Below are 27,757 nucleotides of genomic sequence, written 5' to 3'. Positions count from 1 at the left end.
GGTCCTCAGCTCGCTCCTGTACGGTTGTGAGACATGGACACTGTACCGGAAGCACATGAAACAGTGGAAGAATTCCACCAATGCTCCCTCCGGTCAATCATGAGGATCCAATGGCAGGACCGAATCACCAATCAGGAAGTCCTCAACAGAGCCAACTCCACCAGCATAGAAGTAATGGTCCTCAAAACCCAGCTACGATGGTCTGGACACGTCATCCACATGGACCCACAGCGAATACCAAGACAGGTATTCTATGGTGAACTGTCAGCTGGACTCAGGAAACAAGGCTGACCAAAGAAAAGATTCAAGGATCAGTTAAAGTCAAACTTGAAGTGGGCTGGCATTACACCAAAGCAACTAGAACTTGCTGCCTCTGACAGAAGCAGCTGGCTAATCCACATTAACCATGCCGCCACCACCTTTGAAGATGAACGACGTCGACGTCTTGCCGCTGCACGTGAACTTCGACACCAGGCCACAGCTTTACCTTCCATGTAGGGCGTCCCATGCCCCATGTGCCACAAATTCTGCGCCTCATTCTTTGGACTTCAAAGTCATATGAGGGTACACCGTAGATGAAAACGCACAAAGATAATTGTTATTCTTGGTCACCGAGAGACTACCACTACTATTTTTAGGAAAGACCCTTCTATTCCTATGCTTTCTAGTGTTTTTAATAGGAATGGGTGTTGTAGTTTATCAAAGGCTTTTTCTGCATCTATTGAAACAATCATGTGGTTTTTGTCTGTTTGTTTGTTGATATGGTCAATTATGTGGATGGATTTCCTAATATTGAATCAGCCCTGCATTCCTGGTATAAATCCTACTTGGTCATAGTGAATGACCCTCCTGATCACTTGCTGGAGTCTTTTTGCTAGTATTCTATTTAAGATTTTTGCATCTATGTCCATTAAGGAGATTGGTCTGTAATTTTCTTTCTCTGTTTTTGACCTGCCTGGCTTTGGAATCAGTACCATATTTGTGTCATAAAAGGAATTTGGTAGAACTCCCTCTTTGCTTATTATGTCAAATATTTTGTATAGTATTGGGATTAGCTGTTCTTTGAATGTTTGATAGAATTCACTTGTGAATCCATCAGGCCTTGGGGATTTTTTCTTGGGGAGTTCTTTGATGGCCTGTTGGATTTCTTTTTCTGATATGGGATTATTTAAGAATTCTATTTCTTCTTCTGTTAGTCTAGGCAATTTATATTTTTGAAAATATTCGTCCATATCACCTAGATTGGCATATTTATTGCCATATAATTCGGCAAAGAAGTTTTTAATGATTGCCTTGATTTCCTCTTCATTGGAGGTAAGGTCCCCCTTTTCATTTATGATACCTTTAATTTGCTTTTCTACTTTCCTTTTTAAAATTAGATTGACCAGTACTTTGTCTATTTTGTTTGTTTTTTTTCAAAGTACCAGCTTCTAGTCTTATTTATTAGTTCAATAGTTCTATCACTTTCGATTTTATTAATTTCTCCCTTAATTTTTAGGATTTCTAATTTGGTTTTCTTCTGGGGTGTTTTAATTTGTTCACTTTCAAGTTTTTTGATTTGCATGTCCAATTCATTGATCTCTTCCCTCCCTAATTTGTTAATACATGCACTCAGGGATATGAATTTTCCTCTGAGTACTGCTTTGGCTGCATCCCATAAGGTTTGAAAGGATGTCTCATCATTGTCATTTTACTCAATGAAATTATTAATTGTTTCTATGATTTGTTCTCTGACTAGTCAATTTTGGAGAATCATATTATTTAATTTCCAATTAATCTTTGAATTGAATCTCCATGTACCCTTACTGATCACTATTTTTATTGCCTTATGATCTGAAAAGTTTGCATTTATTATTTCTGCTTTTCTGCAGTTGTATGCCATGTTTTTATGACCTAGTATATGGTCAATCTTTGTGATTGTGCCATGTGCTGCTGAAAAGAAGGTGTATTCCTTTTTATCCCTATTTATTTTTCTCCATATATCTATTAATTCTAATTTTTCTAAAATTTCATTCACCTCTTTTTACCTCTTTCTTATTTATTTTTAAATTTGATTTATCTACATTTGATAGTGGTAGGTTCAGGTCTCCCACTTGTATAGTTTTACTATCTATTTCCTCCTTCAATTCTCCTAGTTTCTCCATTAGAAATTTGGGTGCTATACCATTTGGTGCATACATGTTGATTAGTGATATTTTCTCATTGTCTATACTGCCTTTTATCAGAATGTTTTTACCTTCCCTATCCCTTTTAATCAGGTCTATTTTTGCTTTGGCATTGTCAGATATCATGATTGCAACTCCTGCCTTCTTTCTGTCAGTTGAGGCCCAATAGGTCTTTCTCCACCCTTTAATTCTGACCCACCTCATGTGTGTTTCTTGTAGACAACATATGGTAGGATTCTGGATTCTAATCCACTCTCCTATTCATCTACGTTTTATGGGTGAGTTCATCCCATTCATGTTCAAAGTTATGATTTTCACTTTTGAGCAAATCACCTCCAAATCATCTTAATGCCCCAATCTTTCCCTCTGAGTGATTCTTCTGATTACTCTATTAATGCATACAATTTTTGAGAGTTACACATAACATTTCCCCCATATATTAATATATATATATATATATATATATAATTTGATCTAATTATATCCCTTATAGAAGAGAGTTTGAATAAAAGAAAAAAACATTTTTCTCCTTTTCCCTTTCTTTCATATTTACCTTTTCATGTTTCTCTTGTTCTTTGTGTTTGGATATCAAACTTTCCACTGAGTTCTGGTCTTTCTTTGCAAATACTTGGAAAACTTCAATTTTGTTGAATGCCCATACTTTCCCCTGGAAGTATGTAATCAGTTTTGATGGATACGTGATTCTTGGTTGAAGACCCAGTTCTCTTGCCTTTCTGAATATCATGTTCTAGGCCTTGTGGTCTTTTAGCGTGGCTGCTGCCAGGTCTTGTGTAATCTTGTTTGCTGCTCCTTTGTATTTGAATTTTCTCTTTTTGGCTTCTTGTAAGATTTTCTCCTTAGCTTGGAAGCTCTTGAATTTGTTGACTACATTCCTGGGGCTTGTCTTTTGGGGATTTAGTATAGAGGGTGTTCTGTGAACCCTCTCAATTTCTATTTTGCCCCCTTCTTCAAAAGCTGCAGGGCAGTGTTCTTAGGTTATTTCTTGTAGTATGACTTCGAGATTTTAGTTTATCTCTGGTTTTTCAGGTAAACCAATGATTCTCAAATTGTCTCTCCTTCCTCTGTTTTCCTGGTCTGTCACCTTGACAGTGAGATATTTTATGTTTTCTTCTAATTCGTTAATTTTTTTACTTTACTTTATTAATTCTTGCTGTTTTGCAAGGTCATTGCCTTCCAGTTCTTTAATTCTGGTCTTTAAAGACTGGTTTTGCTTTTCAGTTTGGTCTTCCCTGATTTTTGAGGCTTCCAGATGTTTCTACAATTGGGAGTTCTTTTCTATCATACTGTTGACCTCTCTCTGAATTTTTTCCCATTTTTTCTTGCCAGAAGGTTTCCATCTCTTGGATGAGCTCCAATTTGAGTTCTTCCAGAGCTTGTGGACAATTTCCATTTTGGGGGGAAGGTTTTGATTTTGTATGAATTTCATCCTCTTTTTCCTCTGTAGCCTGGGTTTTCCCTCCATAAAAGTTTTCAATAGTCAATTTTTCCCTGTTCTTCTTGGAGGGTTGGTCTTGGGCACAATGAGCCATCCCTTTGGTGGTTTTCCCTTTCCTTTTTAGTCGGGAATCTGAGTGAGATGGACAGGTTTTCTGTGGAGTTACATGGCAGGGCTTTTGCCTCAGGCAGGTTCTGGTGTCTCTGCAGCCTCCACAGTTTGCTAGCGTGCCCACAGTCTGTGCTGTCCTGTGAGAAGGGGTCTCCTGTGAAACCGCTCTGAGGGGTAGGTCCCTGGCAGTCCTTGTCAGTTCCCAAGGACCTTGGTGTGTCCCCCACTCACTACAGCAAGGAGCGGGGCTTTTACCTCAGGCAGGCTCTGGAGTCTCTGCCATATCCACAGTTTGCAATAGCACCAGCGGTCTGTGCTCTCCAGTGTGCAGGGGTTTCCTGTGTTACTCTCAGGGGTAGATCCCTGGCAGTCCTAGTTATATCCCAAGGACCCCGGTGTGACCCCCCCACTCACTACTGAAATTTCCCTCGCTCACTCGCTGTCTCTGGTGAGAGCACTGGTCCCGACTCTGGTTCCGTAGGGGAGGTGGGGGAGGGTAGTTCAGATCACATTTGGGTGCAAGCTTTTTCTCCTTTTTATAGTGTGGAAATGCTCAAACCCCACATACCTTCATTGCTGCACCCTACTGTAGAGTCCCTCTGTTCTTCTAAAGATGATTGTTATGTTCTTTTTGAGGTACTCTATTTTGTTGGGTGCTGGGGAGAGGAAGCAATTCGCGTCTAAATTGCAGCCATGTTTACCTGGAAGTCCCCTTGGTATTCTTGACCTTTTGTTCTTCCAAATAAACTTTGTTATTATTTTTACTAGTTCTATAAAATAATTATTTGGTAGTTTAATGGCATTGATTTAGTAAGTTTAGGCAGACTTGTCATTTTTATTATAATAGCTCTGCCTACCCATGAGCAATTAGTATTTTTCCAATTATTGAGATCTGACTTTATTTGTACTTGGGCCCATATAATTCCTGCATTTTTCTTGGCAAATAGGTTCCCAAGTATTTTATATTGTCTAGAGTTATTTCAAATAGAATTTGTCTTTCTAATTTTTGCTGCTGGGATTTGCTGGTAACATATGGAAATATTGATGATTTACATATCCTGCAACTTTGCTAAAGTTATTAATAATTTAAACTAGTTTTTAGTTGATTCTGTAGGATTCTCTAAGTATACCATCATATCATCTGCAAAGAGTAAGGGTCTGGGGGGCAGCTGGGTGGCTCAGTGGATTGAGAGCCAGGCCTACATATGGGAGGTCTTAGGTTAAAATCTGGTCTCAGACACTTCCCTGCTGTGTGACCCTGGGCAAGTCACTTAACCCCCGTTGCCTAACTCTTACCACTCTTCTGCCTTGGAACCAATACACAGTATTGATTCTAAGAAGGAAGGTAATGGTTTAAAAAAAGAGTGAATTTTTTTTCCTCATTGCCTACTTTAACTTTTCCAATTTTTTTCTTTTGTTATTAAAGCTAATATTTCTAGTACAATATAAAATAATAATGGTGGTAATGGGCATCCTTGCTTCACCCCGATCTGATTAAGAAGGGTTCTCACTTATCCCCATTGCAGTTAACACTTGCTGATGGTTTTAGATAAGTAGTTCTTATCATTTTAAGGAAAAAACCTTTTTATTCTTCTGCTTATTTAGTGCTTTTAATAGGAAAGGTTGTTGTATTTTGTCGAAGGCTTTTCTGCATCTATTGAGATGATCATGTGATTTCTTTTGGTTTTGTTATTGTTATGGTCAATTATGCTGATCATTTTCCTAATATTAAACCAGGCTTACACCTTCCAGTCTTATACTTTCCTGGTATAAATTCCACCTGGTCAAAATGACTGATCCTTTTGGTAGATTGCTATATTCCCTTGGCTAGTATTTTATTTAAGGTTTTTGCATCTATATTAATTAAGGAAATTTGGTCTGTAATTGTCTCTCTGTTTTTGTTCTTTTTGGCTCAGGTATCAGCACCTTATATTTGTTATAAGTAGAATTTGGCAGGACTCCTTTGTTTATTTTGCCAAATAGTTTATGTAGAGATGACTTGTTCTTTAAATGTTTGATAGAATTCACTTGTAAATCCATCTAGCCCTGAGAATTTTTTCTTAGGAAGTTCTTTCATGGCTTGTTCAATTTCTTTTTCTAAGATGGGATTATTTAAGAATTCTATTTCCTCTTTTGTTAATGTGGACATTTCTATTTTTTGTAAATATTCATCCATTCCACCTATATTGTCAGATTTGTTGTAATATAATTGGACAAAACAACTCTTAATGATTGCATTAATTTCCTGTTCGTTGGTGGTGAGTTCACCCCTTTCCTTTTTAATACTGGTAAGTTGGCTTTCTTCTTTCCTTTTTAAAATCAAATTAACCAATGCTCTATTTTATCCCCCCCCCCATAAAACCAACTTATAGTCTTATTTATTAGTTCAATAGTTCTCTTACAACTTTATTAATTTATCCTTTGGTTTTTAGGATTTCTAATTTAATCTTTAATTGGAGATTTTTAATTTGTTATTTTTCTGAGTCTTTTTAGTTATGTGCCCAATTCATTGCTCCATTTTTCTTCTATTTTTTGATGTAAGCATTCAAAGATATAAATTTCCCCCCAATAACTGCTTTGGCTGCAGCCTATAAATTTTGCTATTTTGTCTTCTCATTGACATTTTCTTTAATGGAATTACTGATTGTGTCTATAATTAGTTCATTGACCCACTCCTTTTTTCAAATTAGATTATTTAGTTTCCAATTAATTTTTGTCTTTCCATGAACCCTTATTGATTATATTTTTTATTGCATTATGATCTAAAAAGGATGCAATTATTATTTTTTCTTTGCTGAATTTGACTGTGAAATTTTTATGCCCTTGAAATGATCAATTTCACATACTGCTGAAAAAAGTTATATCCCTTTTAAATTCTCATTTAATTTTCTTCAGAGATATTTTACCTCTAACTTTTCTAAAATTGCATTCCCTTTACTCCTTGTTTACTTTTTGGTCAGATTTTTCTAGTTCTGAGAGGGGGAAGATAGAGTTCCCCACTGGTATAGTTTTACTATTTCCTCCTCATTTAATTTCTTTTTAAAAAAATTTGAAGGCTACACCATTTGGTGTATATGTTTAGTATTGGTATTACTTTATTATCTATAGTATCTTTTATCAAGATATAATTTCCTTCCTTATCTCATTTAATTAGACTTATTTTTGCTTTAGCTTTCTCTGAGATCACGATTTCTACTCCTGCTTTTTTTACTTTGGCTGAAGCACAGTAGATCCTGCTCCATCTATTTTTGCCCTCTGTGTGTCTCTCTACCCCTAATGAGTTTCTTAAAAGCAACATATTACAAGATTCTGGTTTTTAATCCATTCTGCTCTCCACTTCTGTTTTGTGAGTTCATCCCATTTACATTCACAGTTATGATTACCATCTGTGTATTCTGCTCCATCTATCTTATTTCCCCCTTTTTATTCTACTCTTTCTCTTTTCACTCTGTCCCTCTTCACAAATGTTTTGCTTTAAATCACCCTCCCAATCACCCTCTCATATATTACTCCTTTACCAATCACTACCTTTCTTATTCCTCTTTTACTTCTCGATAGGGTTAAGACAGAATTCTATACTCCAATGAATATGGTTGTTATCCTCTCCCTGAGCCAATTCTGATGAGAGTAAGGTTTAAACATTGCCTGCCACCACCCTCATCCTTCCCTCCAGTGTACTAGGTTTCTTTTGTGCCCTTAAAAATAATAAACCTTACTTTCCACCTTAGAATCAATACTATGTATTGGTTCCAATACAGAAGAGTAGTAAGGGCTAGGCAATGGGGGTTAAGTGACTTACCCAGGGTCACACAGCTATGAAGTGTCTTAGGCAAGATTTGAACCTAGGACCTCTCATCTCTAGGCCTGGCTCTCAATCCACTGAGCTACCCAGCTGACCCCTTTTTGTGCCTCTTTAAGTTGCAGAAGTTACTCCATTTTATCTCTCTTCCCATTTCTCTCAGTGTCATCCTCTTTTTCACTCCTTGATTATTTTTGCATATCATGTCATCCTAAACATCTTACTCCCACACCCTCTGTCTATGTATACTCCTTCTAACTGCTCTGTTAATGAAAATTTTAAGAGTTACAAATATCATCTTTCCATGTAGGAATATAAACAATGTCACTTTATTGAATCACTTAAATTTTTTCTTTCTTATTTACCTTTTTATGCTTCTCTTGAGTCCTATATTTGGACATCAAATTTTCTGTTTAGGTCTGGTCTTTTCATCAGAAATACTTGGAAATCAATTTTATCAAATTACCATCTTTTCCTCTAAAAGAATACACTGTTTTGCTGAGCAGGTGATTCTTGGTTATAAAACTAGTTCCTTTGTCTTCTGTACTATCATAGTCCAAAGCTTCTGATCCTTTAGTAGAAGCTGTTAAGTCCTGTATAATTCTGACTGTGCATCCATGATATTTGAATTGTTCCTTTCTGTATGCTTGCAGTATTTTCTCCTTTGACTCAGATTTCTTGAATTTGCCTATAATATCCCTAGGAGTTGTCATTTGGGGATTTATTTGAGGAGAGGGATTCTTTCAATTTACATTTTACTCTTTTGTTCAAGACCATCAAAACAGTTTTCTTTAATAATTTCTTGTAATGTAGTGTCTGTGGGTTTTTTATCATGATTTTCAGGTGGTCCAATGTTTCTTAGATTTCTTCTCTTCAATCTATTTTCCAGGTCAGTTGTTTTTAAATGAGATATTTCACATTTTCTACTATTTTTCATTCTTTTTATTTTGTTTTATTGTTTATTGATGTCTCATGAATTTTATTTGCCCAATTCTAATTTTTAAGGAATAATTTTGTCCCAGGAGCTTTGGAACTAACTTTTCCATTTGGCCAATCCTGTTTTTAAGTTGTTATTGTCTTCTTTCATTTCTTTCATTTCTCTTCCTCATTTTCCTTCTCTTTCATTTGAATTTTAAATTCCTTTTCAAGCTTTTTCAGAGCCTGAGACCATTTCCAATTTTTATTTTAAGTTTTACCTGTGGCTGTTTTGATCTTGCTATCTCTTTCTGAGAGTGTGCCTTGCTCTTCTTTGTCTCTATGGTAATTTTCTGTGGTTGGGTAGTTTTGTTTGTTTGTTTTTGCTGTTTGCTCATATTCCCAGTTTTTTTTTACTCTTCTCTTAAATGTGGATTCTGATATCAGGACAGAGAATGCACTTGCTTAAACTTTAGTTTTCCTTTGCTGCTACCCTCAGCTCTAATTCTGAATTTCTGCAAGTTCAGTTCTTCCAAGGGAATATGATGACCAGTGGTTTGGGAACTCTGAAAGCCACCTCTTGCAGAGATCAGAGCACTGTGAGTTACCTTGTGCTGGACTCAGGGCCTCACCTCAAGCCTGGGCAAGGGCTCTGGGCTTCACTCTGGGCTTATATCAGCCAGGTGCACTAGAGACTACCATGTGATAGAGCCTTGGGACTCCCCACAGGCTTAGAAAGGGTCTCTGAGCCTTCCCTTGGGTTTGTGCTAGAGTTTGGAACTTCAAGGGATAGGCATGGGGTGCTCTGTTATTGACTTAGGCAGAGTCTTAGGGTCTCAGAATTGGCTTGGGCTTAGAACCAGTGTGCCCAGTGTGTGAGGTTGAGTAACATCTAATGGAGCACTTCGTGGGGGAGTGGGCAGTTTGCTATTAGCTTATGCTTATACTCCTTGGTTTGGTTTTGCTGTTGGTTATGGTCTCCTCTCACTCCATGAAATGGACACTCTCAGCTTACCTTCCAAGTTGTTTTCTGTGGGAGAGTTTCTTCACTCCATCCCTTTGTTGGTTCTGTCACTCCAGTATTCGTTTTAAGGCATTTATTTCAAGGTTAGTTAGAGATGATTCTCAGAGCAATTCAAGCTTTCTGTGCTTCTACTCCGCCATATTGGCTCAGCATCAACAATTCCTACTTTCAAAGATCTTACATTATGATGATGTGGAGGAAAAACAAGCACCTATAAAAACATACAAGACACATATTAAGTTAATCCATGCAGATGTAATAGTAGTTCTAGACAAGACAATTTGAGAGGGAAGGCACTAATGGGTGGGAGATGAGGAGACCATGATGTCCATCCTGTACCCCTTGGTGTCTGAGGTTCAGCATAAAGGAGGGGAGAAAGACTATATAGAGTGGAGTTAAGAAGGGAGTGCACTCCAGAAGGGTGGGAACATCCAGTGCAAATGCATAGAGAAGAGTGCTTGTGGAAGAGATGTGTTCTGGAGTGTGTGAGGATGAGGAACATCCAATGAGACTAGAAAGATACATTGGAGCCAGGTTGTATAAGGCTGAACAGAGGAGTTTTTGTATGTTAGCCTCTAGGCTTTGGGGAGTCATTGGAGTTCCTCGAGTAGAGGAGGCACAGGGTCAGATCCGTGCTTTGGGAAAATTACTCTGGGGGTGGTTTTCAGGGTAGCCCAGAGTGGGAGGAGATTCGAGGCAGGCAGACTAGTTAGAAAACTCTTGCAGTGATCTAGTGGAAAAGGAATGAAGACCTGAACTGAAGTGGTTGCTGTATGAATGGAAAGGAGGGGTCAGATTGTTGTGATTGGGCAACTGACTGGATGAGTGGGATGAGAATCCCAAAATAATATTAAGATTATAAGCCTGAGAGACTAGAGGGATGGGAATGCCTTGGGCAAGGATATGGAAATTCGAGAGAGGGAAAGGGTTAGGGGAAAGGATGAGTCTGCTTTTAGAGATGCTGAATTGGAGATGTCTCAGGGATTTCAAGTTCAACATGTCCAATGGGCAATTAGTGGTGTGGGCCTGGAACTGAGGGGAGAGTCTGGGGCTAGCTCTATAGAAGTAAGAATCATCTGAATAGAGCTGCTAGTTAAACCGCTGAGAGCCGATGAGATCATGGAGCGTAGGGGAGAAGAAAAGAGGGTCCAAGACACAGCTTTAGGATCCCCCCACAAATCAGGGCTATATAGAACATGACCAATGAGCCAGCAAAGGACACTAAGAACAACAGGTCAGATAGTGGGAGATCGACTAGGTGAGAGTCCAGTTGTGAAAATCCAGAAGAGAGTGATCCAGCAGCATCGAAGGCTGCAGAGAGGTCAAGAAGGGTGAGAACTAAGATAAGACCATTGGACTTGGCAGTTAAGATGTCATTGTTAACTTTGGAAAGAGTCGTTTTGATTGAGTAATGAGGCCAGAAGCCAGTTTGCAAGGGTTGAGGAGTGAGAAAAGAGGAAGTGGAGGCTGGGTGGGAGTGGAGAAAGCTTTATCAATGCCTTTGGTTTAGAGAAGGAGGAGAGATACAAGATGATAGCTTGAGAAGGTAGTGTTCCAGGGAAGGAATTTGAAGGCTAGAGGAGACTTGGACATGTCTGAAGGCAGTAGGGAAACCACCAGTGGAGAGGGTGAAGATTCAAGAAAATGGGGAGATGATCGAGGAGGCCATCTTTTGGAGAAGACAGTAGGGATGTAATTAAGAACACAACTAGAGGGATTGGTCTTGGCCAAGAGAAGGGTCATCTCTGTGTCAGAGAGTGGAGGAGAAGGGGAGAGTGGGAAATGATTCAGAGTTTTTGAGGTGAAGAGAGTGAGAGGGATGGGTGCCCTCCTCAAATGGGCCTTCACTGCTGGAAGGCAATTTACATTTCCCCAATTGAATCACGCATGACAACTACTTTTCTAAACCCTTTCACCCTTCTCTTCCTCTCGAGTCAACTGAGAATCTCTTCCTTTATTTCACTGAAAAAAAGACTTCTTGAGTTCTCTTCTCTCCATTGGTCTTCATTTCTCAGCACCCAGAGGCCTTCTGCCCCTACCTTCACCTTTGGCCCCATCTCACAGGAGGAGGTGACCCTTCTCCTGGCCTCTTCAAACACAAACGACCCTTTTCCCCATTCACCTTTCTCTGGGAGACCTCCCCTTCTGTCATCCCCACTCTAACTTACCTCCGATTGCTCCCCGTCTTCTGGCTGCTTCCCGAGAGCTTAGGAACATGCCCGTGTCCCCACCATCTCCTGAGCCCATCATTCCACGCTGCCCCGGAGCCTCCATGGTCCTGGCCCCCTTTCCACCTCCAAACAATGCACTGATGCATCTCCTGACTCTTCTCACTGGCTGGCTCCTGCGCTGTCCTTTCAGCACCCTTTGGGGCACATGGGCCAGCGTCTTCATCTTGGGCACACGCCAGTCCTGCCATGTCTTCTCCTCTAGACAGCCACCTGGCTAAGGGCAGAGGCCCAGCCTTCATTTCTGCTGCTCCCTCTGCTCTGCCACAATACCAATCCACCAGGCCAGCCATGACAGAGAGGGTGAGTCAGCAGAGCAGGAGAAACGGCCCATTCTCCAGGATGGGGCATGGGGTTCTGAGCATCCTTCCCCACAGGTGTTGGGGCTTGTGCACCCAGAATGCAATCTTCTCCAAGAGCTGAAGAAGAATGAATTGGCATGCCTGCCAACAGCAGAGGAGCTACGCAATGGGACTGCAGGTATCTAGAGCTCCTTCTTCTCTCCACTGGACCACAAAGGAGCTTGGGATGCTAGGCTCCTGGTCTACAGCGGGGCCCTTGGAAACCAGAGGCCTTGTCCTGCTAAGGACAAACATGGCTTGACTCTTTTCTTTTTAAAATCATATCTCCTGGAGGGCAGCTCAGTGGCTGATTGGATTCAGAACTAGGCCTAGAGACAGGAGGTCCTGGGTTCAAATCTGGCCTCAGGCACTTCTGAGCTGTGTGGTCCTGGGGAAGTCACATAACCTCCATTCCCTCCCAGCCTTCTGACTTGGAGTCAATACACAGTATTGATTCTAAGAAGGAAGGAAAGGGTTTGGTTTTGTTTGTTTGTTTGTTTTCAAGAAATCCTCCCTCTAATGAGCCCAAACCCTCCTGCTCTTTTTTTCCACTTTAGCCCTGTGGCTGCTCTTCTGGGCCCTTCGAACTTGACCAAAGAAGAGATAGAGACAGAGACAGAGAGAGGAGGAGGGAAGAGAGGGAGGGAGAGGGAGAGGGAAGGAGGGAGGTAGGGAGGGAGACAGAGAGAGAGAGAGAGAGAGAGAGAGAGAGAGAGAGAGAGAGAGAGAGAGAGAGAGAGAGAGAGAGATAGAGATGCAGGAGAGAGAGAGACAGAGAGAGAGAGAGAGAGAGAGATGCAGGAGAGAGAGAGAGGGAGAGAGACAGAGAGAGGAGGAGGGAAGAGAGGGAGGGAGAGGGAGAGGGAAGGAGGGAGGTAGGGAGGGAGACAGAGAGAGAGAGAGAGAGAGAGAGAGAGAGAGATGCAGGAGAGAGAGAGACAGAGAGAGAGAGAGAGAGAGAGATGCAGGAGAGAGAGAGAGAGAGAGACAGAGAGAGGAGGAGGGAAGAGAGGGAGGGAGAGGGAGAGGGAAGGAGGGAGGTAGGGAGGGAGACAGAGAGAGAGAGAGAGAGAGAGAGAGAGAGATGCAGGAGAGAGAGAGAGGGAGAGAGACAGAGAGAGAGACAGAGAGAGACAGAGACAGAGAGAGGAGGGGGGAAGAGAGGGAGGGAGAGGGAGAGGGAAGGAGGGAGGGAGGGAGGGAGACAGAGACAGAGACAGAGACAGAGATAGAGACAGAGACAGAGACAGAGACAGAGACAGAGACAGAGATAGAGACACAGACAGGGACAGAGACAGAGACAGAGACAGAGAGAGAGGGACAGAGACGGAGTGCTCCTGAGTCCAGGAGCACGTGGCTCCTTCCCAATATTGGGGCCTCTCTGCCCACAGGCTGCTCCCCTTATTCTCTTCTCTCTTTATGCCCCCATGCCAAAGCTGTCTGCTTTGCCCCCATCTAGGCTGCCAGAGGGAGTGGGATGGTCTGCTTTGCTGGCCAGCGATGGGGGCCGGAGCTTCGGTTGCCCTGCCCTGCCCAGACTTCTTCTCTCTCTTTAGCCCCAAGCCAGGTGAGTGGCCAGGCAGTGTGGGGGGGCAGCTGCTGCTCCTGGGGGACGGGGAGGAGGCCCAGAGCTCTGGGGCAGGCCCGTCTCCTTGTCCTCTCTCCTTTTCTGACCTCATTTGTCCGGGGGGGGGCAGATCTCCTCCCATTGGGGTTGGCACTGGGTGAGGCGGGTCTCCCCTTGTTCCTCTGGCCCAGACCTTCCCACACTGGGTAAAGGATGAGGCTGGGGCAGCAGCTCACTGGGCAGCCCAGAGATGGGGGGCTGCTGTTCCCCCAGGACATGTTCTGGCTCCCCTGTATGTTCCCATCCTTGGGCGGATTGTGGGGTCCCCATGAGACCCTTGGGGGCTCCTAGAGGGAGCTGCTCCCTCTGTTGTCTCTGCCCCCTCTAGGGACAGTGAGGAGAGACTGCACTGGCCTGGGCTGGTCAGACCCTTCCCCGACATACATGGAGGCGTGCCCGGTGGAGCTGGAGTCTCTGACTGAGGAGGTGGGCTGTGGCTGTGCCCAGGATGGGGGAGGGGTCGGGGAGGAGGGGAAGCGATTGTGGCCAGCCTAGGAGTAGTACTGGGCCATGTTCCTCGTGGCCTGGCACATACCCTCTCTCTGCTCCCACAAATGGCACCAGAAGGAGTGAGAGGAATAGTAGTGAGGGAGGGAGTGGGCCAGGGGGTGCAATGGGGATGGGGAGGATGTGGTGGGTTCAGGGAGTACAGCACTGGACCAGGAGGCAGGAGGCAGGCCTGCCCCACCCTATCCCACCCTCGAAATATTTTTGTTTCATTGTTGTCCCACCCCCTACAGCAGGGAGGGCACCTGGTATTGTTCCTACTTTCCATATGGGGAAACTGAGACCCATGGGAGTAAATTGACCTCACATGGGATCCAGCTTCTCCTTGTAATAGCACGCTGGCCTCCCATTCATCGGTGGAGGGCTCTGCACCTCCTCAGGGCCTCAGCTTCCCGAGCTGTAAAATGGGATAGTGTTACTGACCTCTGTACTAGAAGGCTACAGGGAGGATATAGTGAGGTCAGCATCCAAGAGAGCTTTAGGGAGAGTTAGAGCTGCGCAGCCATGAAGGACAAGATGGGTTCCCCCAGACAGTCCGGGGTGGGGGTGGTACCCCAACCCACTATCCCCAGAAGTCCTTGCTATCCGTTATTGGCTCAGACACTTTCAGCTCTGAACAGGCAGGGACTTCTCTCATGTGGCTCTGAGGTTTGATCCCCCACCTTAGCCCCTCTCCGTGCCCCACCCTTTCCAACAGCCAGTGGTCTGTGGGGCAGCCTCCCCCGGCCTGTCTGGAGCTGGGGAATAAAGGCATGCAGTCCCCAGAACCTGGTTTTGAAAAGGAGAAAAGTAGGGAGTCGTGTGAATAATTCCAGCTTCGTCTCTAATGTGGCAGTTTCAGTGCTCATGTACTGGGGTTGCTCACGTGTGGCCTTTTTGGTCTGAATGACCCCCTCCTGCCGGCTGATGGCCCTCTTTCCCTTCCAGAAAGCCTACTTCTCCACAGTAAAGGCTGTCTACACAGTAGGTTACAGCATCTCCCTGGCTTCCCTCCTCATAGCCAGCATCATCCTGATGACGCTCAGGTAGGTCACACTGGCCGTCGTCACCCAAGATCACCAACAGTCATCAGCGACCATCAGTGGTCTCCATGATCATCGGTGATCCCCTCTGATCACTAATGGTCCCCAGGACCATCAGCGGTCCCCAATGGCCATCCCCTGCTCACAAATCACCACTGCCATCCCCATCATCCTCATCACGAGCATCTCCACCTCAAGCCCATCTCATGACCCAGGCTCAATGCTTCCCCTCCCCAACCTCACACATAATGGTGTGCGTCCATAATAAATACTTCCATAAATTAATGCTGTGTCCCCCTAGAGACCGTAAGCTCTTCAGTGTCCCTGCCTTTGATCTGGTTACCCCAAAGCTTAGCCCAGTGCACAGAGCCTAAGAAAGTTTAGTTGATCTACTTTGGTCAATTGATGATCCATCACTTTTCTCATCCCTATTACCTTTGAAAAGCCTCTGGTAGTCTCCTAAGGGTGGGGGCACTTGGCCAGGCTCTATACAATGGCCCTGACTTCAGGGTCCTTCCTGGAAGGCAGATCCATGGACAGGGACCCACCTGAACCAAGAGGTGAACAAGAGGGGATAGGGTGCTTTTGCTGTTATCAACTCCAGGTTAGGGAAAAGTGCTAGATAGAAGGGAAGTGGGAGCAGAGGGTCTCCCCAAGGATAGGAGCCAGTCAAGGATCTGTGTTCTAGTCTAACTGAGACAATCTTTCCAATGTCCCTGATGCTCAAGTCCCATCAACAGCTTCCCATCAAACAATCCATGTGGAGCATCTTCCCGGAACAGGTTGAATGTCAGGAGCTGCCTTTAAGGATTGTGGAGAAAGACATTTAGCTTGTTGACTACAATATGGATGGCATGATTTCTCCCATTTTGGTTCCCCTGACCTGATTGGCTCTCACATTAGCTTGTGCCAGGCACCCCAGGAAAGGTAGAGATGAGAAACTAACCAATGACTCCGGTCAGTGTAGACCTCTGCCTCCGATCGGTCAGACTCCCATCCCCCTCTGCAAGGGGAATGTTTTCTTGGCTTTTGTTTCATGAAAACAGGAACTGCCTCAAGCCCCCCCCCCACCCCTGTGGAGAGGCAGCCCCTGGCATAGAATCCAGGGGTCCTCCCTCCTCCCCTCCTTCAAGCCACTGGGCTTTGAGCAGTCAGTTTTCCTGGGCCTATCGGCCCATGCATCCCAAGTCCAGGCCAGTCCCAGATCTCTCAGACCCGTCTCTTCCTCTCCATTTCTCTGCCCTGCCATTGGAGTAAGGCCCTCTTCCAACCCCTCGAAGAACATTGCGATGCCTTCCAACTGGCCCCCTGGCCATGGTTGCTTCTCCAATCCAGCTTCTAGGGTCCAGAATAAACGTTTTTTCTTTTTTAAAACCTATTTTATTTTATTAATTCAAAGATATTTTACTTTCCTAATTACATGCAACAATAATGTTTAACACACATTTCTCCAAATTATAAGATCCAAATCTTCTTCCTCCTTCCCTTCCTTCCCCATATTCAGAGATGGAAAGTAATTTGATCTGGGTCATACATGTATTATCAGGCAAAACACATGAGCAAAGCATTTTTAAAATTAAAATTTATTTATTAATTTGGAATATTTTCCCATGTTTCCATGATTCATGTTCTTTCCCTCCCTCTTCCCTCCCCTATCCTGGAGCTGACAAGCAATTCCACTGGGTTCTCCATGCATCATGGTTCAAAACCTATTTCCATGTTATTCATATTTGCAGTACAGAGATCTTTTAATGTCAAAATCCCAATCCTATCCCCATCGAACCACATGATCAATCTTATGTTTTTCTTCTGCATTTCTGCTCCCACAGTTCTTTCTCTGGTTGTGGAGAGCTTCTTTCTCCTAAGGCCCTCAGGATTGTCCTGGATCATTGCATTGCTGCTAGTAGAGAAGTCAGTTACATTATATGTGTGTGTGTGTGTGTGTGTGTGTATACACATATATACTGTTTATTGTTTTTTGAAAAGGCCCTTCTATTCCTATACTTTCTAGTGTTTTCAATAGGAATGGGTGTTGTATTTTGTCAAAGGCTTTTTCTGCATCTATTGAGATAATCACGTTATTTCTGATGGTTTGGTTGTTGATATGGTCAATTATGTGGATGGTTTTCCTACTATTAAGCCATCCTTGCACTCTTGGTATAAATCCCATCTAATTATGGTGGATAATCCTTGTGATCACTTTGCTAGTGTTTTATTTAAGATTTTTGCATCTATGTTCACGAAGGAGATTGGTCTGTAGTTTTCTTTCTCTGCTTTTGGTCTGCCTGGTTTTGGAATTAGTACTATATTTGTGTCATAAAAGGAGTTTAGTAGAACTCCCTCTTTGCTTATTATGTCAAATAGTTTGCATAGTATTAGGATTAGCTGTTCTTTGAATGTTTGATAGAATTCACTTGTGAATCCATCTGGCCCTGGGAACTTTTCCTTAAGGAGTTCTTTGATGGCTTGTTGGATTTCAATTTCTGATATGGGATTATTTAAGTATTCTATTTCCTCTTTTGTTAATGTAGGCAATTTATATTTTTGTAAATATTCATCTATATCATCTAGATTGCCATATTTGTTGCCATATAATTGGGCAAAATAGTTCTTAATAATTATCTTAATTTCCTCTTCATTAGAGGTGAGATCACCCTTTTCATCTTTGATACTGTTAATTTGATTCTCTTCTTTCTTTTATTTTTAGATTAACCAGTACTTTTCTTATTTTATTAGTTATTTTCAAAGTACCTGCTCCTAGTATTATTTATTAGTTTAGTAGTTCTTTTACTTTCAATTTTATTAGTTTCTCCTTTGATTTTTAGGACTTCCAATTTAGTTTTTGTATGGGGATTTTTAATTTGTTCTCTTTCTAGATTTTTGAGTTGCAAGCCTAACTCATTGATCTCCTCCCTCTCTATTTTGTTGATATAAGCACTTAGGGATATAAATTTTCCCCAGAGTATTGCTTTGGCTATATTCCATAGATTTTGATAAGTTGTTTCTTCACTGTCATTCTCCTCAGTGAAATCAGTAATTGTTTCTATGATTTGTTCTTTGACTCACCAGTTTTGAAGAATTAGATTGTTTTCAATTCATTTTAAATTTGCCTCTCCATGATCCCTTATTATGATTTTTGTCACATTATGATCTGAAAAATTGCATTTATGTCTGCTTTTCTACATTTGTTCACAATGTTTTTATGCCCCAGTACCTGATCAGTCTTTGTATTATGTACCATGTGCTGCTGAAAAGAAAGTATATTATTTTTAATACCTATTCAATCTTCTCCAGATGTTAGCTCTGATTTTTCCAATATTTCATTCACTTCCTTTGCTTTTTTCTTATTTATTTTTGGTTTGATTTATCTAGTTCTAATGGGGGAAGGTTGAGGTAATATGGTTTTACTATCTGTTTCCTCCTTAAGCTCCTTTAGTTTCTCCTTTAAATATCTGGATGCTATACCATTTGGTGCATATTCCAGATTAAACTTCCCAGCTCCCAAGCATGCCCACGCCGTGTCAGTAGTCAGGCATCTTCAGTGACTCCCTATCTCTCAGAAGGCCAGGTGTGATGGCCAGAGATGGGCTCGCAGGGCCAAACCAGTCCCATCCTTCCAGTGTGTATTCATTCAGCATCCTCTGTCTGCATGGTGTTTGGTCCTGGGATGTCCAGGAAACTAAAGAGCAGAGCCTGACCTCTGAGGGTTTCTATTCTGGTCATTGTCCAGCCCTTCTCAACACACAGCTTCCACCCAATCTTGGCCAACCTCCCCATTGCCCTGATGGGTGCTGTCCTCATTTTTGCCTACACAACCTGCTGGGTTCTGATCCTGCCCTTTGTGTTCCCCAGGAGGCTTCGCTGCCCCAGGAATTATATCCATGTCCAGCTCTTCTGTACCTTCATCTTCAAAGCTGTGGCTGTGTTCCTCAAGGATGCCACTGTGCTCCAAGGCGAGGATGAGGTTGACCACTGCACCTTCTCTACGGTGAGTCCCTGGGTACTGGGGAGCATCTCTACAGACTGGTTCCAGAAGCAGCATCCCCCCACACCTCCATCATCTAATCCCTTATGCTATGGAGACCCAACAGTCTAAAAGTGCCAGGAACAAATCTGGCCAAGCGGCCTCAGTTTCCTCATCCTTGAAATGGGCTTAGTAAAATCTCTCTTTCCCACTCCCCCAAGATCCCAGGGATATAATGAATAGAGAGAGCCTTGAGTCTCCCCAGGTGCTCAGGCCTAGGATCCCAAACACCAGGAAGAAGACAAGAGAAGGAAAAGGAAAAACCAGATCCTTTGGTCTTTGGGCAATGACCAGATGGGGATGACTAAGAATAGTAGGGAGCAAAGGGATATTCATCAACAGGGTCCATGCTGAGGAAGGCTTTGGTCTAGTGATTCCCCAAAGGCTTGCTGGAGGAGGTGGCCAGGGGTCCAGAGCTCAGTACTCATAAATAATGATGACAACAGCACACAGACATTGTATAATACACTACAGACAAATGGATCTCTATGATAGTGTGGAGATGCAGATGAGGCAGCTGGGATTAGCCCATTTCACAGATGAGAACACTAAAACCTAGAGTCAGCATGCCTGCCCCAAAGAGCCAGAGAAAATGGGTGTTTGAGTGTGCCAAGGCACATACATGCTCTCTGAATGGCAGGGAGAAGCATCAGCGCTCAGGGAGCAGGTGGGTGGAAAGCCCTCTGAGAGAAAAGCAAGGCAGGCTGGGCCTTTCACACAGATGCAGTGGGGAGCAGACCCCACCCCCGGGCCACAGAAGGACAAAGAAGGCTGCTCTGCTTTGGGGCAACATCAGAGAGACGGAGCCAGAAGTGGCATGGCAGTGCCCAGGGATGCCCCCTGCCAGGAAGGGGGTGGCAGCAGCCCGCTCTCCTTGCTCTTCCATGGTCTCTGGGTCCAGCCAGCGTGGCCTCAGGGCTCCCAGACTCTCCTCCCTCTGACTCAGAAAGGTGGACTTTTCACCAAACACCTCAGCAGCTCCAAAGGGAATGGAGGCAAGCAGATGCTCAGGGGCAGGGCACAGGCCTGCTGCAGTCTAGGACCAAGAGGCCCCAGGCCGAGCCGGGAGAGCCCTGTGGGCCTGTCCCCATCTGGCTAGAGCCTAGACTGGGCCTCTGCCCTACTGCCTCCGGAGGATGCTGGCAGCACTGCCCGCTGTCACAGAGCTCCATGCTAAGTCCTGGCTTCCTCTGGCTTTCCCGAGTGCCACGGCTCTCTGCCCACTCCACTGGCCACAGCCTCCAAGCCTCCTTCCTCCTCGGCCCGGCCTAGCCTGGCCAGAGCGGTCTCTAGTTCAATCCGCCTCAACCAAGAGTTAAGGAAGACTTGCTCTGGGCCAAGAATTGTGTTAGCTAAGTGTGTTAGGTAGGGGCTGGGCCGGGCAACCCCCTCCAGGACCCCACTTGGAGGGACCCAGTGGTGTGGACAGAGGGGCAGACGGGGGGAAGGATAACCACCTCTGCACTCGGTGAGAGCCTCTAGTCACCATCTTCCCCCCTCCTTTCATTCCCACCCCAAGACTAGCTGCAAGCTCTCCGTGGCCTTCTCCTACTATGCCACCATGACCAACTTCACCTGGCTCCTGGTCGAGGCCCTCTACCTGACCTGTCTCCTGGCCACATCCTTCCCCAATGGCACCAGATATTTCTGGTGGCTTGTTCTTGGGGGCTGGGGTAAGTCTGGGGGGAGCACGGGGGCCGGGGCCCGTCTGCGCTGTGCCCAGGGCCACGCTGAGAAAAATGGCCCAAGATTATGAAGAAGAGCAAAGGGCAGAGTACGGCCCTTCTGTGGCTCGGGCCCCTGCCACTCTCCTACAGGCACTCAGGCTTCCTGCCTGCCTCACAGTGACAAGGGGCAGCACTGGGGCTGCTCTGGGGCGTTCGTGGCAGCCTGTCTTATCCATCTGCAGGGTTCCCCACGTTGTTCATCCTCATCTGGATCGGCTTCAAGTTGGCTTTTGAAGACAAAGTGTGAGTCCTCTCTGGGGCCCAGCTCAGGCCCCCCAACCCCCCGTCCGGATCCCCCTAGTCCACACCCAGACAGTGCACTGGGAGGGACAGAATCTCAGCCTTGGTGAGGTTCACACACATGCACAAGCACACTCCTGCACACAGGCTCACATTCACTCATGCACATATACACACACTCACACTCATGTACACACACACTCACACTCATGTACACACACTCACACTCATGTACACACACACACACACACACACACACACGAGGAGTCTCAGAGCTGGAAGGCCCCCAGAGACATCTTGGTCCACCCTTGGCTGAGCCAGAGGCAGCTCTACCTCCATCTCAGACTAGGACAGCCGGTGGCTCCCCTTCTGGGTTCCAGGCCCAGAGGGAGCTCGGAGGCTGCGCCTGGCTCAGCGATCCTCTAGTCTCCCCTTTACAGAGGAGGAAACTGAGGCCCACCGAGGTTGTGTGATACGACTGCCTCAGGTCACTGCCCGGCAGGGAGGAGCCTGATCCTCCAGAGAATCCTCCCCCCAGTACGGGCAGGGCTGGGGGCACCAGGGAGGCTCACCCTGGATCTGCACATCCTTTCAGGTGCTGGGACATGAATGAAGACTCTCCCTACTGGTGGATCGTCAAAGGGCCCATCGTCCTTTCGGTTGGGGTGAGGCTGCCCTCTGCGGACCTCCCTTGGGGCGGCCCCGGGGCCCGTCCCGCAGAGGCTGTGAGCCCTTCCTGGGCGATCCTGGGGAGGCAAACTCAGACTCCCCAGCCTGGGCCTCAGTGCCCTCCTCTGTGAAAATGAATGGGTGGACGCAGAGGTCCGGCTGGCTCCGGCTCTGAGCTTGTCTCCATGGGAGAGAGGAGGGGCTGGGGGGGGGGACAGAGCAGGAAAGGGGGGGCGTCACCTGCTCCCAGAGCGCCCCTCCGGGCCGGCCACCCCCCAAGGAAGAGGAAGCCTGTCTCTCCCCACAAGAAGCAGCATCTGCCCCTCACGTGGCTGCCGTCCTCCTGCCTCCGTCCCTGCCCGTGGCCCAGGCCCGCCGCGGCCCTCGGTCCTTGTGTCCGAGCCTGCGAGGCCCTTTGAACCCGTGGTCTTGGGCCCCTCCTCTCTGGGCTGGGCCAGCTCACCGTCCTCCCTTGTCTCTGGCACCAGGTCACCTTCGGGCTCTTCCTCAACATCATCCGCATCTTGCTCAAGAAGTTGGACTCTGGACAGAACAACTTCCACAGCCACGCCCACTACCGGTGGGGGGTCAGGGGGTTGGAGTTTGGGGTGCAGGCCTGGAGTTTGGGGTGCAGGCCTGGGTGGGGGTTGGAGTTTGGGGTGCAGGCCTGGAGTTTGGGGTGCAGGCCTGGGTGGGGGCTGGAGTTTGGGGTGCAGACCTGGAGTTTGGGGTACAGGCCTGGGTGGGGGCTGGAGTTTGGGGTGCAGGCCTGGAGTTTGGGGTGCAGGCCTGGGGTGGGGGTTGGAGTTTGGGGTGCAGGCCTGGAGTTTGGGGTGCAGGCCTGGGTGGGGGCTGGAGTTTGGGGTGCAGGCCTGGAGTTTGGGGTACAGTCCTGGGTAGGGGCTGGAGTTTGGGGTGCAGGCCTGGAGTTTGGGGTACAGTCCTGGGTAGGGGCTGGAGTTTGGGGTGCAGGCCTAGAGCTTGGTGTTTGGGGTGCAGGCCTAGGGTGGGGTAGGGGGCTGGGAAGCGATGGGGGAGGATTGGGGTTGAGCTGCCAAGGGGTGGCCTGCAGTGGGGCCGTGGAAAAAGGCCTCCCAGAAGGGCCTCATAGGGACAGAGCTCAGGAGAGGGCCAGCTCCGCAGGCCTGGCGGGGAAGAGGAGAGGAGAGCCGAGGAAGGAGCCCGGGGTCGGGGCCAGGCCCTGGCTGAGCCCCCTCCCAGGGAAGGGTCCCACGGGATCCCCACAACCGCCTGAGCGGGAGCTCACCCAGCCCGGAGTCGGACTGGGCTCTCACCACTGGGCTTCCAGGCGACCTCCTGTGGCGGCCAGGAATTCTGGCCTGGGAAGGGCAAGGCAGGCCGAGGGGGGGCCAGGGAGGGTGGAGGGAGCGGAACGAGCCAGAGCCGCCTCTTCCAAGGCCGGGAGGACCCGACTGTCTCCTGATGGAGGGTCCGAGAGCCGCCTGCTCACTGGGGGCAGGAAAGGGGCCTCGAGGAGGCTGAACATGGCGGGGGGTGGCGCGGGCTGCCTCCTGTCTCGGCCGGGCCCCTGGGCCAGTCACTGACCCTCAGGGAGCCTCGGTTTTCTCATCTGCCCAATGGGGTCGCCCCCAGCTTCTTGGCGAGGTTGTGGAGAGGCGCCTTTCCCAGCCTGCACTGCTCTCCGCTGCGGGGAGCCCGCATGAAAGGAGGCCTGGGAGGCCCTCCTGGAAGAGGGGGCTGCGCATAGCTGTCGGGCTCTCGTGTGGAAGACGGAGCAGCCTTGTTTGTCTTGGCCCTGGGTCAGAGGGGGCAGGAATGTGCCTGGGCAGGGGGGCGGCGAGGCCCTGGGGGTGCAGGAGGGACGCCCCAGAAGAGGGATATCGGGCCATCCCGGGAGGGTTCGCCACTCCGGGAAGGGGGCGCCCACGTCCTCTCCCCGGCGGCCTGGAGGGCCTGCCTGGTGGCTGGAGAAGAGAAGCCCCAGGGAAGACACGGAGGCCTTTGGGGTCTCTGAAGGCCGGCGTCAGCCTCCTCCTGCCGGCCCCAGAGGAGAACTGGGAGCGGCCGGGAAGCTGCTGGACGGCCATCACCCAGAGCTCCGAGCCGGGGATCCCTCTGGGGGTCTCCTGAGGCTCACTGGCCGTGCCAGTCCCTGCCTCGATTCCCGGTCCCTTCCCGCACGCCCTGCCCATTTCTGGGCCTCAGCCTCCCCTCGGCTCTCAAAGAGCCCCCTATGGCCACGGGGAACTCCGAGGTGAGGAAACTCCCTCCACGGAGGCAGGCGGGCACCGTCTCTGGCATGGATGGGCTCTGAGGGAGCAGAGCATCACGGCTGAACCTCTCGGGACCAGCCCCCTCAGGAGACCCCCCTCTCTTGCAGGCGCCTCTCCAAGTCCACCTTGTTCCTGATCCCCCTGTTTGGAACTCACTACATCCTCTTTAACTTCCTCCCGGACAGCGCCGGCGTCGGCCTCCGCCTCGGCCTCGAGCTGGGCTTTGGCTCCTTCCAGGTGAGACGGTCCAGCCTTCGTCCTGGCCCCACAGCGGCTGGTGCACAAGCCCGGGCGCCAAGGTGGCACCACAGTTAGTGTGTAAGCTCAGGGGTGCCAAGGCCCAGGGTGGCACAGTGGTGAGTGTGTAAGCTCAGGGGTGCCAAGGCCCAGGGTGGCACAGTGGTGAGTGTGTAAGCTCAGGGGTGCCAAGGCCCAGGGTGGCACAGTGGTGAGTGTGTAAGCTCAGGGGTGCCAAGGCCCAGGGTGGCACAGTGGTGAGTGTGTAAGCTCAGGGGTGCCAAGGCTAAGGGCAAGCTGGTCTCGAGGATCTCTAAGCTGGCCCCTGGTGACCCTTATCCCAACTGACCATTGGCAGAGGGGTGGTTCTGGTCCCGTCGGGCGCCTCCCTGTGTGCCAGCTTCCCACCTCGGCTCCCCTTTCAGCCCAGCGAGTTCAAGCGCTCTCCGTCCCAGTGCCCCGGGCCAAAGTCCTGTCCACCCCCGGGCCGGATGGCTCTGGGTGGCCGGTCCATGGCTAGGAAAGTGGGTCAGAGGCTCCCCGAAGGGTCCGTCTGCCTAGGACGCCGGCACGAGGTCTAGCCCCGCCCCCGCCCCCCCTTTGGCCCGCCCCCCGGGGCCGCGGGATCCACGGATAGGGCCGGAGCGCGGGGGACCGGCGGAGGCGTTTCCACCTTCTATTCCCCGCTCTTCGCCGCCTCTGCCCGGGAGGAGGGGCCCTCCTGGGCCTGGCAGGCTGGAGCCGCCCGGAGCCCCCGCCTGCAGGGCGCAGAGCTGAGCGGGGACCGCCCTGGAGGCCTCCAGGCAGAGGGCGGCGAGCCGAGGCTGGGTCTCGGAGCGCCCGAGGGAGGAGGGGAGGGCGGCGAGGCGCCGGGCCGCCCGCCTGATGCCCGCTTACTCCCGTAGGGGTTCCTCGTGGCCGTCCTCTACTGCTTTCTCAACCACGAGGTGAGCCTGCGCTGCCCGGCTGCCCGCCCCGTCCGGCCTCCCTTTCCCCGGCCCTGGAGCCCCCACGGATGAGCCACCGGAGGGGGGGGGGATCCACGGGGGAGCGAGAGGGCCCTCGTGCCGGGGCGTCCCCCAGGAGCTCAGGAACCAGACAGTAACGGGGAGGGGGCAGGCCAGGCCGGCTCCCCGACTGCACCCCCCCCCCCCGGGTGCCGGGCCCTGGGCCAACACGGTGCCACGATCCATTGGATCCACCCAAGCACCCGGGAGGTAGGCTGGGGAAACTGAGCCAAACTTGTCCAGGGCCACACAGCTAGGACGTGTCGGAGGGGGGATTGGAACCCAGGTCTTCCTGACTCCGGGCCTAGGGTCTGCCCATTGCCTCTAAGGCAGCGGGGGGAGGGCTGGCGCTGAATCACCCGCAGGTCCTCGGAAGCCGGAGGGCGGAGAGCTCCGGGCCTGAGCTGAGGCTGCCCTCTGCTGGCGGGAGAGCCGCGGGCCTGGGGAGGGGCGGGGCCTGCGGGGGCGGGGCGTCGACGAGCCTGACACCGCCCCTTCTGTCTCCCCAGGTCCGAGCCGAGCTAAGCAGGAGGTGGCGCGGCCGTCACCGCGGCCTCGAGCTGCCCGGGAGGCCGAGTCGGCCCGGGAGGAGGGCGGCCCGGGGCTCAGGACCCAGGGTGCCGACGTCCGCGTGCTAGAGTCACCAGCTCCGCCCAGCAGCCTCAGCAGCGGCTCCGGCGAGGCCCCCCTCCCCACGTGCCTAGTCCCGGGCTCAGCAAAGCCGCAGGAGAGCAGAGGAGGAGGGGGCGGAGCTGCTGGCCCCTGCTGGGGGGGGGGGCGGGAGGGGGAGGACGACACTTTAGCCCCGCCCCAACCCCGGAACAGTTCCAGAGCTGCAGGTCTCCCCCACCCCCCAGGCCTGCCAGCTTCCGTCCCCGCCACCAGGAAGCCCCCCGGGGAAGTGGAGGGAGGCAGGGTGGCCCTCTCCTCTCGCCCTCTTGGGCCCCTTAGCCTTCTCCTGCTCCCCTGGTAGCCAGTCTGGGTGCCCCCACTCGGCCAGGAGCCGAGAATAGTCGGGGTGTTCGTCTGGCCTCTGGGCCCATCTCACCCCTCGTGCCCCAGGCGCCGCCCACGAGGCCCGTCCAGAGCTCTGGTCCCCTGGAAGCCCCCGGAGGGCTGGAGCTCCTGGCTTGTTAAGGCCCAGTAAAAGGGGCCCAGGCGGAGTGGCCCTGCGTGCTCCTCTCCCACAATCCTCCTCAGGATGACTCCAGCCTCAGGCTCCGCACCATGGACAGGGTTGCAGCCCCTCCCGCTGTCTCAATAAACCCTGATTAAGCACCTACTATGTGCCAGGCCTCATGCGGAATACGGAAGGGGTAAAAGACAGTCGAGGCAGGGCTTGTGGGCTGAGAGGAAGCAGGAAGGAGGAGAGGGAAGGTGCTGGGGAAGGGAAGGGCGCCCAGGCCTAACAGGTGAGAGGCAGCACTGGATCTCCTCCTAGGGGGGATAGGAGCGAGGCCCCAGTGGTGCAAGGGTACAAGGGGCAGCCCTGGACGGAGCACCGGAGGGACTGCGAGGAGGAAGGAGTCGGGCTCGGCCCGGCCATTCTCCCGTCTCCTGGATGTCCGTAAGGGGAACAAGAAGCACTCCGGAGGATCCCCAGCAGAGATCAGGAGCCCCCCCCCCCACCCAGCCATTCATTCCTCAGAGAAGAGCAGAGAGGACACCTACAGTCAGAGGGAGAGCGAGGAGGAGAAGCTGGGGGGGGGGGTGATCTGGAAGCCCCAGAGGGGAGAGTGACCCACGGTGTCCAGCTCGCAGAGGGGTAGGAGGAGGAGGAGGACGGGGAAAGGCCCCTGGGCATGGGCTGCGCACCTGGGAGTTTTCTTGGCAAAGCCATTGGAGCCATTTGCCATTTCCTTCTCTGGCTCCTTTTACAGAGGAGGAAACTGAGGCCATCAGAGTTCAGTGACCTGCCTGGGGCCTCACAGCTAGGAAGTGCCCGAGATTGGATTTGACTCTTCCTGGCTCAGGCCTGGTACCATCCATTGTGCCACCCAGATGCCCGTGGACTTGGCACTTCCTAAAGGCTAGTTGGGCGGTCTGTCTCCGAGGGTTAGGTGTTCTGCTCGAGGTCATACAGCTATTAGCTGGGGTCCAGGCCCTGGGAGGCAAAGGCAGAATCTGGGCTCCCAGGAGTAGTGCCAGGAGCTACAGAGAACAGCAGATGGAGATACTTGCTGGCATCAGCACTGCAAGGCCAGGAGCTGCCTGCTGGGCAGGCTGGCAGCGAGGCCCTCCTCCTGGGGCCCAAGGGGCTCTGAGGAGCCAGAGAGTGATATGGAGAGCAGTAGGAGATAGGCCAGGGTGCCTGGGGAGGAGACAAAAAGCAGAGCAGTGTCTGCCCGGCGCGGGACACAGGAGACCCCAAGAAGGACGAGGGAAACCCTGGCCCAGGTGCTT

General features: G+C 49.4%; 1 protein-coding gene across 1 annotated transcript; it reads left to right on the top strand.

Moving 5' to 3' along the window:
• The first annotated feature begins 11,989 nt into the window (after window positions 1-11,989).
• Window positions 11,990-26,636, top strand: GHRHR (growth hormone releasing hormone receptor). Its single transcript, XM_056804703.1, has 13 exons — window positions 11,990-12,001; window positions 12,076-12,178; window positions 13,499-13,606; window positions 13,995-14,092; window positions 15,101-15,198; window positions 19,048-19,183; window positions 20,739-20,892; window positions 21,129-21,189; window positions 21,782-21,851; window positions 22,344-22,435; window positions 24,218-24,347; window positions 25,253-25,294; window positions 25,864-26,636. Exons 1-13 carry the CDS (start codon window positions 11,990-11,992, stop codon window positions 25,990-25,992), a joined length of 1,233 nt encoding a protein of 410 aa, XP_056660681.1. The 3' UTR covers window positions 25,993-26,636.
• Window positions 26,637-27,757: the final 1,121 nt, after the last annotated feature.

The sequence above is a fragment of the Monodelphis domestica genome, chromosome 7 (genome assembly GCF_027887165.1).
Source record: "Monodelphis domestica isolate mMonDom1 chromosome 7, mMonDom1.pri, whole genome shotgun sequence".
Classification (NCBI taxonomy): Eukaryota; Metazoa; Chordata; class Mammalia; order Didelphimorphia; family Didelphidae; genus Monodelphis; species Monodelphis domestica.
This window is presented reverse-complemented; position numbering and strand designations above follow the sequence as displayed.